The following is a 17281-nucleotide window of genomic DNA, read 5'->3' on the forward strand; positions in this document are numbered from 1 at the left end:
CATTTCCTTCTAGGTACTTCCATCAGACTCCCTGAGAACCAGGTCTTGTAGCGGCTCTGGGGGACTTCTTTCCTATGGAATGCTGCACGTATATGTGTCCTGGAACCAGCACATGGATGATTTGGTTCTTTTGCCCACCCCGCCTCCCGTCAAGCTCACGGTTTCTTATAAATCTCTACACCAGAGTGCACATCAGCAGAAGTTATTCTGTGGCCTCCTATTTTCCAAACAGTCCAAAGCAGCAAGGTTACTTCTGCTTCCCAGCCTTGATTCAGCTCCCTCAGGTCACAGAGGCCTTCACCCACCAGCCGGGGTGGCTGTCTCTGCCTGCTTCATGCCAAGGGCCCAGCAGATCCAGACCCCAGTGCTTTTCTGCTTCATTTCTGGTTCAAGAGATCTTTAATCTTGTTTGGGGGGTCCAGCTATATTACCATGATGCTCTCTTTCTATACATTTTATCTACTATTTGCTCTAAGTTTGGAGCAAAGTGGGTCAAATTGTGAGCCCCTTGCACCCTCTGGACTGGAAGTTTACCTAAAGTCTGAGTTCTGGTTTTTATTTGACGCTTTTTATCGACCTAGAGGTCAGCACTGTAAGCAGGAGGTGACTCGGCTTCCAAAAATGGGAATTTGGCCCCCAGCACTGTGGAACTTTAGATATCTTTATCTAATAGTTTCCAGAACTGAAATTGATGCGAATAGAGTTTTATTGCCAGTGAGGAAAAGAACACTAAAATCCTTTGAAATTTTTTAGTTTATGGTCCTTGAATTCAACAAACTTCATGAGTGCTTTTCCTTCAAATTATCTGTAAATATTTTTTTAAAATTGAATTATCATATTTGTTTATATATCTTTTATGCTGCCACACCTATTCTTCTATCAAGTTGGCCCCTTTTCTATCATCTCTAAAACTGAGGGAGAGAACAGCAATAAAGCTAGACAGGTATGTGGCTGACAGGGAAGGGACTCTCTGCCCTGGCCTCATATTTCAGGTGAATGGAATGCAGAAACTCCAGGTGAGTGGCACAGCTTGATTTAGTTGCTTAGGGAAGCAAAAGCCCTTCAGTTTTCCCTCCGAGGTTGCATGGGGAAGTAGAGATGGCTGCCAGGACTGTCTGGGCTCAGAAGCCAAATGCAGCACCCCTGCCCCCCTCCATGAGTTTCAGGGAGCAGCTAAAGGCTTTCTTGTCTGGCCTGGGGTGGAATAAGAGGACATTGGGAGTTGATGGACCTCCTGGGGGCAGAGGACTTATACTTGGGGTGACTACTGCAACCTCAATGGCATTGATTTTGCAACTGGAGACCAGGGAGACCATGGAAGCCTCATCAGGTGTCAGGTGGGGAAACACCCAAGCTAAAGACTCAATGAGACTGTTCCACTTCAGTAAACGTGCCAGAGAAGGACACAGGACAACCACTGCTTAAACATCCCCCCTCCCTCCAAGATGCCTCAGTAACACCAATCCATTCTGGAAAAAAGTGTTTGGAAGAGGACTGGAACATTCTGAATTGACTCAGTTTCAATGAGATTTTGTCCCTATAGAAATGACTATGGTAACATTTCCTGCCATGAGGAGGAATGGGCTCTTAAAATTAGAATGATTTAAATGGAAATAAAGTTCTCTGTTTTGGGAAAAAATAATTTGTGGGCTATTGACCTACCAATGCGCACTCAGGTAAAGATACAAAAATTCGTACTTTTTACCTAAAGTCTCCATCACTGCACCCTGCCCAGCTCCACCCAGAGCTCCAGATCCTCTCGATTTTTCAGTCTATTTCAATATAGGGCTGTTTCTCAACCGGAGTGATTTTTCCCTCCAAGGGGCATTTGGCAATGTCTGGAGACATATTTTGTTCTCACAATAGGGGGGTGGAAGGTGCAACTGGCATCTAGTGGGTAGAGGCCAGGGATGCCGCTCAACTTCCTACAATGCACAACAAAGGATAATTCAATCCCAAACGTCAAAAGTGCTGAGGTTGAGAAACCCTGAAACAGAGGAACATTCATCCTGACTTGGGGGTGGTTGCTGTGGAGGTCCATGTAACGGTAAAGACAGATGTAGATAAAAGAGGGTAACTAGGCCAGAATTACTAATATTTTTTCTTTCTTTTTTGGGGGGGAGGGGGAGGGGCTAAACTTTTTGATTCTGATATTCAGAGCTGCGGAAGAGAAACCTGCACCTTGAGACCAGAAGTGGAGGCTTCACCTGACCCTGCCCCACCCAGGGGCCCTGAGGAACATAATCCATTCACAGTCCCCTGAGAAGGTTGAGGCCCTTCTCTGATCTTTGAGCCTGGGGCCCTATACCTTTGCGAAGGTTGAGGCCCTTCTCTGATCTTTGAGCCTGGGGCCCTATACCTTAGCGTGCTGGAGCAACACAGGACAGCAGATAAGAGCAGAGGCTTTGAATTCTGAACTCAAAGCTTGATCCACTCCTTGTAGGCTCTACAACCATAAGCAGGATTCCCAACTTCACCATGCTTCCGAATTCTCATCGAACAGAGCCAAGACCAGTCTCCATGTCAAGGATGTGTTAGATTTCGTTTCAGCTCCTGTGGTGTGTAAAGTCAGTAAGTTTCCTCCTAAGTTGGCCGAGACTTTGCCCATCTTTCCATCTCTCACACACACTTTGTGACAATCACAAAGACATATGGACACCTACTTTTCCCTGCGTCTTTTTGCATTATGTTAATACCATATCATTTAGTGCTTGTCAGGTGATCTCTCCTACTCTTTCCTAGTTGTTTCAACTTCCTACTTCCTGGGTCTGACACCGTATCAGGCTCCTTTAGTATTTCCCATTGTGATTAATCCACTTGTGTGTGTGTGTGTGTGTGCATTTGCACAGACTCCGTAGCTGGACAGCTGGTCTCCAATTCTGGCTGCTGCTAACTAGCTCTGTGACTTTCAGCTACTTATTTTACCTCTCTGTGCCCAAGTTTTCTCTCAGTAATATGGGGATAGTAATAATATATACCTCACAGCGTGGCTGTGGATTAAATAATTTAACATATATAAAATGTTTTGAACAATGCCCGGCATATTTTAAATTATATATATGTGTGTATGTGTGTGTATATATATATAAATATAAGTGCTAGCCGTCATCATCATCATCATCATCATCACTATTTTGTGCTTCATGTTAAGTCCCAAATAATTACCAACTGATGGGTCATTTGATAATTTTGAGGGTGTGACTGTGTCTTACTTATCTTTGCTTTGGCTACAGCCTTGACCCGGAGCCATATTCAGTTTCTAATATCAGAAGGAGCAAGTTGGGGGGTACGGAGGAGATTCTTGAAGTATCTCTCGATGGTAAGACAAACGCCCAAAAAGGTTCCGCCTTTGACTAGTCTCTCTACTTGTGCCATAATCTTGCTAGAACCTCTTTTCATCATAGTTTTACCAACTGCTGTGTCAACACATTACCTTAAAACGAGTGGGGAGAGTACTCAGGAACTCACTCCCCACTGTCTCTCTATCCCCAGAGCCCGGCACAAGGTAGTATAACGAGGGTGTGTCGCATTGAATTGTGGCATCCAAACTGGCTAGGTAATTCCAGAGGAGGTCATTTCTACATGTGCCTCAGCAACACAAGAGATCAGCCACTTTGTTAAAAACTAGAGCAGACCAGGTCCTCACACCCCCATCACCATTCTTTCCAGAAAGGTTTCCTGACTTATTTTATTGACTATCAATGACTATTTATCAGGTTTTACATCATTAGTGAGCATCAGAGACTCTTAATTTGCAACTGTTAGGGAGCCACCCAGTAGAGTTAAAAAAAACGAAGACAGAAATTCCATTTGGCCAAGGCTGCTAGACGATGCATTACATGGAAATACGTAGCTGACACTTCCGATTCATCTCTCATAAAACAGGAACAACAGGATTCAATTAAACTTCATAAGCGTGTAGTTAAGTAACCACTGTGGGGGGGGGGCAGAAGTGCTGTGCCAGGCGCCTGGGGTATATAAAGATGAATAAGATGGGGACCCTGTCCTCAAGGCACTAACAGGTGGTGGAGGGGAGAGATGGGGCTCTGATCCAGTGGAAATGGAATCAGAAAGAGCTTCATGAAGAAGAGAGCATCATATAACTGATTCAATTTGTTGTACAGCAGAAACTAACACAACATCGTAAAGCAATTATACTCCAATAAAGATGTATTAAAAAAGGTCATTTCTGGGCTTCCCTGGTGGCGCAGTGGTTGAGAGTCCGCCTGCCGATGCAGGGGACGCGGGTTCGTGCCCCGGTCCGGGAGGATCCCATGTGCCGCGGAGCGGCTGGCCCGTGAGCCATGGCCGCTGAGCCTGCGCGTCCGGAGCCTGTGCTCCGCAACAGGAGAGGCCACAGCAGTGAGAGGCCCGCGTACCGCAAAAAAAAAAAAAAAAAAAAAAAAAAAAAAGGTCATTTCTAACAGCTATATGATGTAGCATCATATTGACACACAATACAAAATATTGTAATTTCAAAAAAAGGCATAAAACAAAAAGAAGAGAGCATCTGAGATGGGTCTTGGAGGTTGACCAGGATCTTTTTTTTTTTTTTTGCAGTACGCAGGCCTCTCACTGTTGTGGCCTCTCCCGTTGCGGAGCACAGGCTCCGGACGCGCAGGCTCAGCGGCCATGGCTCACGGGCCCAGCCGCTCCGCGGCATGTGGGATCTTCCCGGACCGGGGCACAAACCCGTGTCCCCTGCATAGGCAGGCAGACTCTCAACCACTGCACCACCAGGGAAGCCCTGCGCAGGATTTTGATAGGTGGAGACGGAAGAGGCAGCATCTGGCTCTCAGGAATCACAGTTCTAAGAGATGCTAGGATGGGGCTGTGCGGGAGGCTGAAGGGGCATCACAGCAAGCCTCAGGGGGCCCTCCGAATGCATGTCTGCGTGGTGCATCACGCAGTGAGGGGCTCCTCAGGGGCCGGGGGTGGGGCAGTGGAAGAAGAGGGAGAAGAGAGTGTGAAGAAGAGCAAGACAGCGAGAGAAGCTCCTGAAAATTGTGAATGCCTACCCGAGGCTGTGGCCCTGGTGGATCTGCCTCCGCTGCGCACGGCGAGATAACCCTGCAGGAGCCGCGCAGGTACACCGCTAGGAGCTTCCGGATACAGGACAGAGGGCGGGCCCGGGACGGTGTCGTAAAAGTGTCGTAAAAGCTCAAAGAAGCAACAAATTGCTGCGTGCTTCGAAGGCAGTGATGGAGGATTTGAGCGTATTTCTTTGTGTTTTGATTTGGTCTCTCGAGCGTTTCATAGGTTGGTAAAAGCAAATTATATTTTCTGAGGCCGTCAAACCAACGTCCTTATCTGCCTATCTCAGTCGTTCATCGCACGATGTTCGTCCTTTCACACATCTCCCCCCGAAGTGCGGCAGAATATAAGGCACACCACTGCATTTTAAATGTGGTGATGTGGAAAAACGTGGCAGCCCTATACTTCCCACTGCTCTTGGCAGCTGCCTGAGCAGCTCTGCAAGATGAGAGGAAAACAAGGCAGTTCTTTCTTTTGGCCTCTGGCACAAACTCACCTTCTCTGCCCTGGCTCCAAGGCTGTGTCTTGGTACGTGGAATTGTCCTTTGCAAAACAGTCCCCAGCAGTATATGTCTTAAATTGATAAAATGATGTCTGTATGAAGATGCTATTGCTTCTCATACAACCGTCCCTGTGTAGCTGAAAACAAAAAACTCTAGCCTATGACCTGTATTCTTTCTCCGCCATTGGTTTGTGGCTACAGTCACAACTTCCAGAGGGTTGACATTTTAAGCTCTTCTGCTTTGCTTCAGAGAATGCTGGATACCTTTGCTCGGAGGGAGCCCCACTGCCTCTCTGCTCAGTTGAGACAGTGCACGGCGTGCCTATTGGTGCAGTCCTTCCTGGGTGGCGCCTTGGGTCTGAGAGTCTCAAGCACATGAATTCTTCCAGCCTCCCCTCTGCCCTGTCTCCCTGCCAGAGCTCTTGTCTCTGTGAGCCCTGATTCTTTACTCCATTTGGCATTTCTCCTTCCTCCAAATTAAACTCTTGGGCAACAGAATGTGTAGTAAGCCTTCACCTCCTAGACCATATCAGAAGAGGAAGGCAGGAAACTGGTAACCACTTCTGTCTCTTCCCTCTTCCCCAACCCACTGCCAGGGGTCTGTTTTAAGCTTGCCGGGTCACATCCCACTGTTCTGAGCTTTGAGTGAAGCACAGAGCAGAGCCTTTGAATGCATGCTGATTCAGAAATTCCCCTACTTATTGGACTTTTCAGCAATGCAGTCAGAATGACAGCCTCTGAAAAGGAGCTTCTGGGAAATGCCCTTCTAAAGATCGTTTTGGTTGTATTTCTTTCTTTTTTTTTTTTTTACATAGTAGCATTTATTTATTTATTTAGCCGCACAGCTTGTGGTTATGGATAAAGGAACTCAAGGATAGGTCAGTACTTTATATTATGAATAAGGCAGAAATCATAAAGCTACTTCCCAAAGTGAGATGTTAAAACTTAGGTTTTCCTGAGACATAAGAATAACAGAAGGGTCACTTTTGTCAGAAGTCTCCTCGGTCAAACTCCCTGAGCTCTCTAGTACTGATGCCAAAGTCCAAGGAAGACAAGCTTAGGCTCTCAACGTTCAATCTATGTTAGCATCTCTAACACAGATTAGAGATGTTCCACTCAAATTACATAGCTTCCCTTAATAACTCATATGTATCTTATGCATGACTTCATTGAATATATTTACGTTCACACAACTTCAATCTGAATTATTTCTCCAAACTTGCAACTCAATTTCAAGAATGCAGTCAGAAACCAGTGGATCCCGAAATAAAGATTTGTAGGGGAAAAGAAGAAGTTCAGATTTTTACATGTTGAATACAGTTTTAAACATGTTTTTTAAATCGTATTTAGTTTATAAAGTTTTCTACATCTCCAAACTGAGAGTCCCCTATTAAGGGGACTTGTATGGTAAGGTAACAAAAATTTGGCATAAAAACAAAACCAGGAATTTTTCGTTTAAATTTTAAAAAAGAGCAGCCAGAGTCCAGCAATTAGTCATTCAACATTTGATACAATTGCCAGTACTCATAAACAGATTAAGATCAGCACTGCATTTACTATGACTAAGATGGTAACAGTGCAAAATAAGGTTTGGTTAAACTGCACTCAACAATCTAGGTCACAGAGCATAAAAGAAGAAAACCACGTCCTCAAGACATTTTATATCAAAGGAAGAATGAGGCTTGTTTAAATGAGTTGCAACTTTCCTTTCCTCAAAGATCTGTTCTCTAAAAAGGATGAGTCATGATTGCATTATTATAAGTACATATTTTGTTATTTCCATAAGACAAGAGAAGAACACAAGAATTAAATAACAATAGAGTTGGAAAGAACATTCATGTTAGACATTAAAATTTCAATTTAAAATCTTCCCCCACTTGAAAGTATTGTTCTAAGATGGTTGAAAATAAATGCTCTTACATTTTATTTTTATTTTGAATTAATCTTCTCTGTTTGTGGTCCTCAAAGAGCCACTCCACCTCCATTTGCTTTCTACCTGACAATAAATGACTAGTATGATGAAATGACTTAGCAGTCTTTTAAAAGAGTTTCATGAGAGGGAAAGATTTTAAAATGTGTCACAATTGGGGGCTTTGCTCCTTCTAGGCAGGTATGACTACTACAGGTTCAAATGTAATTCTGATAATCTTTCTATCGTATGAGAAAAACCATGGCAAATTTTCAATTCTAGTGTACAATGCCAGGAAGAAAAAACCACTGTTGGGCAAAGAAAAGGACAGAGGTTGCCTGGCAGTTCTCCACCACGACTGGGTACTTACGGGGCAGTGAGGTAACCCTCCAAAAAGCCGGCTGCAAACATGACGATCTCATTGCTCAGGGATCGAGAACCGTACCCCGCTCTGATCTCAAGGATGCCCCAGCCTGTGGTTTTCACAGAGTTATTGTAAAAGCCATAGGCATCCCCATTCCTGTCTAGGACATTTTTGACTTGTATTCTCTTCTCAGTAGGCATCCAGTATGCAGTTGCATAGTAGACCCCTGGAAAAAAAGAAAAACGAATAATGATAGGATGTCATTGAACTGAACTGCTGATACATTTTCTTTTCTTTGTAACCAACAATTCCAGCACATTTGCTTTTAAAGAGTTCTGTTCTGTTACAACAGAATTGGGAAATCTGCCACGCTATAGTTTGTCCTTGTTACAAGTGGGAAAATACCAGAGCCTTGACCAAGGGGGATGAGCCTAGAGCACAAAGAACCAGGTCAAAGATAGGGGCGTAGCTGGAGCATCAAAGAGGTGGGTCTAAGTGCTTCATCCTTAGAGATGGGATTCTGGGCAAGGCAGGAGCTGGAGCTCTCACCCACCTTGTCATTCAACCAAGAATAGGGTTCACATCCCTGGTCTGCAACCCTTTCCATCCCCCTCAATAGTTGGACCAAAGCACCCGTATTCTCTCACTTTCTATCCTATCTCTCCTGCTTAATTCTTTTTGTTTTTCCTTATCAAAAATATCTTATTTACAAAAAAATTCAATTATACTGTACATCCTACACTGGAAATACATTGAATAATTGCTAGAATAAATATAGGCAATTAATTCCATGTTTTATGAGAATGAGAGAAATTGACATTTGAATGTTATCAAAGCTTAACTTAGAACATAAAAAGTCAAAAAGGCAAACTCAAGTTTTAGTCTCATTTAATGGCATGGTCTGTTCGTTTCTCACAAGCTCTCCAATCAGTGAGAGTCTAAGTTGTAGAACATTATGTAAGTTTTTGTACTCTGAAGGTAGAATGTGCAGTTTTTTCTTAAGCAGGATGGATGGAATATAGGTGTCTGCATAAAAAGGAAGCAGAAAGGCAAGAAACACATGGTTGAATACTTCTCCCCATTTATGCTTCCTCACAATACTTTTTATGCGACTCTTCATGTGTTCAATTGTTTTTAAACACAGGTCTACACAGCACCAGCTACAAGGCAAGATGGGTCATGTCAAAAGTCAAACTGGATAACTAAGACCCCAGAGTAGCTAAATTAACAAGGCTGAGGATACCTGGTCCATCAATTTTTTTATGTGCCAATTCTTTTTTTTTTGCGGTACGCGGGGCTCTCACTGCTGTGGCCTCTCCCGTTGCAGAGCACAGGCTCCGGACGCGCAGGCTCAGCGGCCATGGCTCACGGGCCCAGCCGCTCCGCGGCATGTGGGATCTTCCCGGACCGGGGCCTGAACCCGTGTCCCCTGCATCGGCAGGCGGACTCTCAACCACTGTGCCACCCGGGAAGCCCTGTGCCAATTCTTGATATAACTATTAAGCCTTGATATCATGTCTACTATGTAAACACATTTATGTAGGCCAGGAACAGAAGAGATGAAGCAATTATCTGTATAATTCAGAAAAAAATCTTCCCTAGCAAGTTAAAGAGGACATGTGGAGCTTGATTCTTCCAATTTTAAATCTGTATGCCTTAGCCTTATTATAATTTATCCCACTCACCCGTATAAACCTCATACTAACATGTAAAGTGAACTGACAAGCTGGAAAAAAAAAAAAGGGTAGGTAAAGTATGTTCAATATATAGACAGGATCCAGTGAATACAGGTCACAGAACAAAATGATGAACTGCTTTGTATTTGTCCAAATTGTACAGATAATTTTTCCCACTTTCCTTTTTACTTAGCCTGGGAAAACACTGTGAGAATCTCCAAAGACTATCTTTAATACCCAGATTTTGTCCACTGCTGGATGCCTAGTGTTTTCTTTTGAGAACTAGCATTCCCTTTTTTTTCAATCTTATGAAAAAATTGTACTTTTCTACCCCTTTGGCCTTGGTTTTCAGTGACTTCTTTTTTGTACACATAAGTATGAATTTCTCCTCCCAAAGTGTGACAGGTATATTGGCCTTTTCTAAAGAAATGAAAAAAAGTTAAAATATTGAAAGTTTAAATACTTTTCACAGAAACAAACTATTCAATTTTAAAGAGAGAGAGAGAGAGAAACATTTTATTCTTTCTATCATGAACAACATAAATCAACCAAGCTTCACATTTTGGGTAGAAATTTTTTAAGTATGAATTTTTTCAGAACCTATTTTATTTAAAAAAAAAAAAAGGAAGAACAGGTGTATTTTGGCAGAGAAGTAAAATATAAAGTATACAAAATTTGTTTTAAAATTTGCATACAAAATTTTAAAACACAGTACAATTATATAAAAATATAGCACAGACAACAGCCTGTAAAATTTCCTTCGGCCTTTCATTTGGTAGAGTTAAACAGAAAACCCTTCCTTAAAAAAAAATTAGCATCAACACAGTCCATAAGTTAGGTTGTATATGTTGAAAGAACTTTTCCTTGAGCTTCCAAAATCCTATTCTTCCATGGTTACCCACATAAAGCATGACTAGTGAGGTATATAGGGCAAAACACTGTTAGGTGGATGTACAATAAGGAAAAAGTGCATAAACAAAGAATTCTTCCCATTTTCATAGAAGTATCAGATTAAATGTGAGTTCTTCTTCTTCATGTATCATTTTACTTTGGCAGAATTAAAATAAACCCATACAAATGTCTTTGTTCAAGTCCCAGCAGCAGTGATGTGTCTCCTTTGGTGGCATTATCTGATGCCACAACCATACAGTCCCTAGAGGAAGTAAGGTTTTGTGTGTGTCTGCATCTGTAACTACAAACATCAAATGTAAGATCGTACATCAAGCACTGTGTCATACTGTTGTCCCTTCTTCCGCCTGCCACAGTTTTTGATGAGAACCACATACAGTGTCGAAAACATGACCCAATAGCATGCATAGAGCAATGTTCCAACAATTAAAACTGTCTGTTTGGATTCTGAGAATGGCTTTTTAGATTCCTTATAAATGGTGAAAATCACACCACCCAGGAGGACTGTATACCAAACTGATACTGGAATGAGTCCTGTGAAATTAACAATGGATTTCCTTCCAGATGTGCCCCACCCAGCTTTGCTTATTGTTGCAACTGGGAACATCTTGGCGGGAAGTAAACTTGACATGTATAACATTGAGTAGAGGGACATGAAGACCATGATGATATTTCCTCTAAGGCAGCTGGCAGAAGATGATTTTATGAGACGCACTAACTGGACAGTTAACCAGAAAAGGAGGATGTTCCAAATTTTACCCCTGTAGAAGAGCTGGATTACTGTGGCAATGAGAAAGAAAGGGAAGAACCCAGTGATGACTGCTTCATAGGTCATCCGCAAGTGATGTTTATGAAACCACATTGCATTGTACAGCCACTCTCGGATGCAGGACTTGCTCCAACAGGTCTGCTGGTTTAACCATCTGAGATATCCCTTAGGTGTTTCAGTAAGGCATTTGGATCGAGCTGTGTATTTTCTTGCATAGCCCAGGCTCAGCACTCAGTTTGTTAGATGCCTGTCATCTCCAAAACCACAATGGCTGCCCATAATTTTTTTTAAATATTTATTTGTTTATCATTTATTTTTGGCTTATGCGTGTCTTTAGTTGCGGCATGCAGGATCCTTAGTTGCAGCATACATGTGGAATCTAGTTCCCCAACCAGAGACAGAACCCGGGCCCCCTGCATTGGGAGCACAGAGTCCTACCCATTGGACCACGAGGGAAGTCCCCTGCCCATAAATTTTTGATTGTACCAGTCTTCCACAAATTCATGCAGTAAAGAGTTTCTGTACATTCCCAGAGGTCCACTGATGCACTGGACGCATCCAAAATAAGACTGACAGGCCCTTTCTATGTTAAAAGCCATCCAGTATCTCACTCTGCTGAGGAAGGAGATCTAGGAATCACACTTGTTTAAAATCTGGACATCTCCCCTGACACCTCCAACCATGGGATCTTCTAAAACTTTTACTGTCTCCACTGATGAGGCAGGGTCAAGCATGGTGTCTGAATCACCAACCTGTGCATAATCCACACTTGGTCCCAGTGCTCTGAAAGCCGTGGACATGACTTCTCTTTTTCCACCCCATTTTTGCATGATGCAAATACTCTTGTTGGACAAGACCAACTGGGTGACATGTTGTGAGCTTTCTTTATGTGACTCATCTGTCTCACCAGGACCCTTCATGTGGAAGTTGTTCTTCCAGATCTAAGTGGCTGATTTGTCCCTGCCCATGACTGCAATGAAGATGTCCATCATGTAAAGATCATCTTCTGAATTTCCATCTATGACCATGACAACTTTAATTCCAGGGTAGGTTGGCCTTTTCACAGATTGCAAACATTTCCATAAGTAGTCTGGATCTTCTTGATAAACAGCAATGCAAAGAGTTTTCTCATAGTTTCTGAACTATGAAGAGGCTTTTTTTCCAGGTCTCTCTGACCTTTAAACCATTGTTCATACTTTGCCAGAGTGACCTTTCTAAAATGCAAAACTGATTTGTTTACTTAATTACCCCAAATCTTCAATGGCTTCTACTTCCTAGAATTAAAATTCTTTGACTTACCCTCTTGACATTCATGACCTGCTTTCTGCCTACCTATCTAGTTTCATCCACCACTCCATGCACTTTGTGATCTTGAAACCATTGCACACACAGCTCTCCAACCTGCCATGAGCTGGTCCAGCACCTCTGACTTTGCATATGCTGTTTCCTATGTCTGACATTTTCTCCCTTGTTAAATACCTAGCAATCTCAAAATTGCTATTTAAGACTCAGGAAGCAACACCCCCTTTGTAGGGACTGACTTGCTCTACAAGCTCCATGTACCTTGAAAGCAGGTCTTCTTCCAGTTTTATCACATTGTAATGTAATTTATATGTCTGCCCCTGCTTCTAGCCTGTGAACTCGAGGCCAGAGATTGTTTCCTCAGCACTTGATATGGTGTCTGACCCACAACAGGTGCTCAATAAACATCTGTGAAAGGAAGGAAGACTTAGGAAGAGAGAGAAAAGAAAAAAGAAGAAATGAAGAAAAGAAATGGTATGTAGTGCATTTATTTCTCTGCCTAAGAAACCACTGTACAGCTGCTCAGGTTAAAGACAAACTTATTAAGGTCATCAAAGAGGTGGGAGGAGGCCAGAATGACTCAGATTCTAGGCTGTGACTCAGTGGATGGTTGTTGTATCATCACTGAGAGAGGGAGCAGATGGGAAACAGGTCTGGGAGGGAATATGAGTTTAGTTTCGGACACACTAAGTTTTTAGTGGTTAAGATACTATAAAGCTCAGATTAAATATTTATCTATGGTTATCTATTTTCCACATTCAAAACTGACTCAGTATTTTATCTTTTTTGATGCAAAGATTGTCTATGAAAATTAGCACTAAAATTAGAAACTTAATACTAGAGCATCGTGGCACCTTGGCCCAAGAGGGTGATACACTGGGACTTGGTCAAGCTACGCTAATCAGCTAATGCTGATTATGACCCTTAAAGAATGATCTTGAGCAGGAAAGTCAATTTATTCTGAACTGAGTCATGACCATATTGAAATCCATATTGGATTTCTTTAAAAACAGTAACGTGGAAGTAATGGCACTGATAAACATAGGCAGGCGCAGAATACATGTCAACAGGCTGCTGGTGATGAATGAGTCTAACTGTTACTAAGTCAATTGACCACAGTTGGACAATTGTTGGCATCATCCATAGATATGTCCTTTCTTCTCCTCCCAAATATAATAAGTATGTTTTCCAAACTGATTTTGGGACACAAATGCCACAGCCTCAGCCCCTCTTCAGCTTTTCTCATGCATTCTCTCCCACCCTCACCTCCAGTGAGCTTTGTAGGAAATGAAAAAGGGTGGCTGTTTCACTGTTACTGGTACTACCTACTTTTCTGACCACAAATAATAAACTTCTGTAAATCTGTGCTTTTTTGACACTCATGTGCCCCCATGCATGGAAAAAAAATCTTTTACCCAGTCCTCAAGAGAATTCAATGAGAAAAATTTACTGCTAACACACTGACCAATTTACTTTTTTTTTTTTTTTGCGGTACGCGGGCCTCTCACTGCTGTGGCCTCTCCCGTTGCGGAGCACAGGCTCCGGACGCGCAGGCTCAGCGGCCACGGCTCACCGGCCCAGCCGCTCCACGGCATGTGGGATCTTCCCGGACTGGGGCACGAACCCGTGTCCCCTGCATCGGCAGGCGGACTCTCAACCACTGCACCACCAGGGAAGCCCCACACTGACCAATTTAGCAAATGCTTTGAGAATTAAGCCAAAATCTGAGTTTCTCCTGCTACCCCTAATTGATGTCCTCCGTTCCTCAATGTTTTCTCCATATATCAACTCTTCCTGGTTGCCCAGTCCCATGCTTTTTTCTGATTTTCTTAAATCCTCGAATAATTTAAGCCTTATGCTTTTCTATTTTTAAAAAAACATCATGTTGTGAGGCGAATAGTGTGGAAAGGGCAATAGCAAAAAGGTAGAAAAATATCACATAATTCTAATCTCAGTCTAGCTCGATACAAGCTCTGTGAAGGCAGGGACCTCTTCTGCTTATGACCCTATATCCTGGGAGTGCTGTAGCTGGCACTGTAATGTTTCTTTGATGAATCTCGTTTAATTGTGTGTGTTTTTGACCCAAAAGTGAAATTTATGTTCCGTGAACATTCACGGAAGTTAATCTAAAATAACTCAAGTCGTATGTCTTCATGCTTGGGTAAGGAGCCTAGAGGACGTTCAGATGCCCAAGGGACAAGGGCCACGTGTTGATATTTTCTCTAGAGTCATGAAAATGAAAATGAGATTTAAACTTTTTTTTTTTGGCTGCGTTGGGCCTTCATTGCTGTGCGCGTGCTTTGTCTAGTTGTGGCAAGTGGGAGCTACTCTTCGCTGCGGTGCATAGGCTTCTTATTGTGGTGGCTTCTCTTGTTGCGGAGCATGGGCTCTAGAGTGCGGGCTCTGTAGTCGTGGTGCACGGGCTTAGCTGCTCCGTGGCATGTGGGATCTTCCCGGACAAGGGATCAAACCTGTGTCCCCTGCATTGGCAGGAGGATTCTTAACCACTGCGCCATCAGGGAAGTCCCAGATTTAAACATTTTTAACATTAACATCCTTAGAATCAATGCACTTGATAAATATTTGTTGAATGAATGGGAATATTACTTTCTAAAAGCAGAGTATTTTTCTTCTGTAAATAAAGATGAAAGAGGTCCCATCATTTTCCTATTTCTCTCTAAAAACCCAAACACCCAAATTGAATTTCTTTTATTTACCTGTTTATTCTAATATTTTCTATGAGTTAATTGTTTTCAGTTGAAAAATAATTCCTAACCCTGTCTTAGAATTTGTAAAATAATCATAAGTGGCCTAAATCACTCTTTCCCATATTTGGAACCTAAGTTTGCTAGCACCTCATTTATGAAAGAGGAAGTAGTTTTCAACCCTGAGCAATACAATTTTTGCCTGATGTAGTCAGTCAGTTAGAGAAAAAAAGAAGCATGAGAAAGCAGAGGCAGAATATGTCAGAGAAAAATATAAAAACAATAAAATTGCAACTTAATCTATCCAGATTGGTTTTAGCTAATAGTTTACTGACTGTGATCCTTGAATTGCTTTTCTCTTTTATGCTCAATGAGCATGGTCATTCAGCATCCCTCTGTGTACCTTGGCTTTGCACCTTTCCTTCTTCGAAAGGGCTTTCAGTAAATTGATACCTTGTTTTAGATTTGCTTTGTCTCTTCATCAGAGTCATTAAGAAAATAACTGATTCATGAATAATCAACCTCTAGGCAGCAAAACTGTAAGTAGGTATTTTAGCTCTCACTCCCTCCAGAAATCAGAGCCTGGGATTGTTGATGAAAGGAGAATTATTTGGGGAAGTGCTCCCAGAGAACAGGAGTAGGGGGCCAGGAGAGTGAAACAGGGAGGGAGGGAAAGCAGGAGGGTGCATTTTGAGATGGTCCAAAGAGGTGTGCAGAATAAGCCTCTGAAGATCCCATCCCAGGGATGGAAGAGGGAGCATTTATCCAACTGCTCCCATCCCACATAGGTCAAAGGGAGTGTTAAATGAGGTGCTAAATCCTTCACTCTCAGGTTTGCACATGCTCCAGTGCTAAACAGTTATGATTTCGGAGGAGCTCTGAGGTAGAAAGCAGGGGGCTCCTGCAGTCTGGCTGAGGTGAGGTGCCTCAGCTTATATACGAGAAACTAGAATAAAAGGCAGGTGAGAAGATGTGAGGTGGGATGAATAATGTGCCTGATACACAAGGCAGGTTGAAAGGGATTAGTTTTTTTTAAAAAAAAAAAGAGCTTCAAGGAAACAAAATACTAATACATTAAAATGCTGGAGATTTGCTTGGCTCTGGAATGATCTCTTTCCTTCATCTCCTAAAAATGTACCTATTCTTCATTGCTGGCTTAACTCAGAGTTCTTGCCAAAAGTCTTATCAACAGAAAGTCAACTTTGCCCCATTCTGATTCAGCACCCAGCTCACTGCTCATCTAGATCACTCTTCAGTTATATGTATTTGTGTGTATTTGGTCCAATAAATTTCATTACAAACTTCTTAAGAATGAGGGGTAGCATCTTAAATTTCATTGTATTGGCTCCTTTGGGCTTAACACAATGCTTTATTATATGGCCACGTAAATCCCCAACTTTCACACTGGCTGGAGGGTCACCATTGGAGACAGATTCACGTCACATCTACAGTATATTAATTCTTAATTTCTAATTGCAGATTAGAATTTTGATATCTTAGGTCTGGTTTAAGTAACTCGACACTACCTTATATTGGAATTGTAGCTGTGTGTGCAAGACTGAAGGACAAATTTCAGAGCAAGCCTGTCTCTCTCAATCAAGAGACTTGCACAATTTTCCCCAAGAAGATGATAACATATCTGTTGCCTATATAGACAGAGAGTTTCAAATTTTCGACGCAAGTTTCCTCATAATTTCACTACCTCTATTAGTTTCATTTTTTAACCACATTAAGTAAATTCCTGTTTCACAGTAGTACAAAAAACCTACATAATAACATTATTAATACATTTTCTAGCCACATCTTAAAGCCAAATTATCAAAAGATTGTGAAATATAAGTTGTAGGAGCAACTGGAATCTTCTCTATTAAAAAAAAAAAGGTGAAACAAATGCATTTTTTAAAAAAACTCTTAAATGTTAAACAAAATTAATCCCTTGAGATTCATTCCATTATTGTTGCTACTACCTTTTTTGCTATTTCAATAGTAATGCTTTGAAATTTGGAATCCAACAAAACATAACAGGTGACAAAAGTAAAAATAATGTCTAAATAAGTGTTAAAACTAAAGTTTCTATTTTGCGTGTCAGAACCAAGACCCAAGATGAAGTT

The 17281-nt window shown here is 42.1% G+C and overlaps 1 protein-coding gene and 1 pseudogene across 1 annotated transcript in view; both read right to left on the bottom strand.

Moving 5' to 3' along the window:
• Positions 1-17281, bottom strand: part of PLBD1 (phospholipase B domain containing 1) — a 72946-nt gene that overhangs the window by 46263 nt on the left and 9402 nt on the right. The window contains exon 2 of the mRNA XM_067695765.1: positions 7816-8035. Coding sequence (XP_067551866.1) covers positions 7816-8035 — 220 coding nt within the window. The remainder of the gene's footprint in view (positions 1-7815; positions 8036-17281) is intronic.
• LOC137202773 (hyaluronan synthase 2-like) lies at positions 10585-12056 on the bottom strand (annotated as a pseudogene).

The sequence above is a fragment of the Pseudorca crassidens genome, chromosome 11 (genome assembly GCF_039906515.1).
Source record: "Pseudorca crassidens isolate mPseCra1 chromosome 11, mPseCra1.hap1, whole genome shotgun sequence".
NCBI lineage: Eukaryota > Metazoa > Chordata > Mammalia > Artiodactyla > Delphinidae > Pseudorca > Pseudorca crassidens.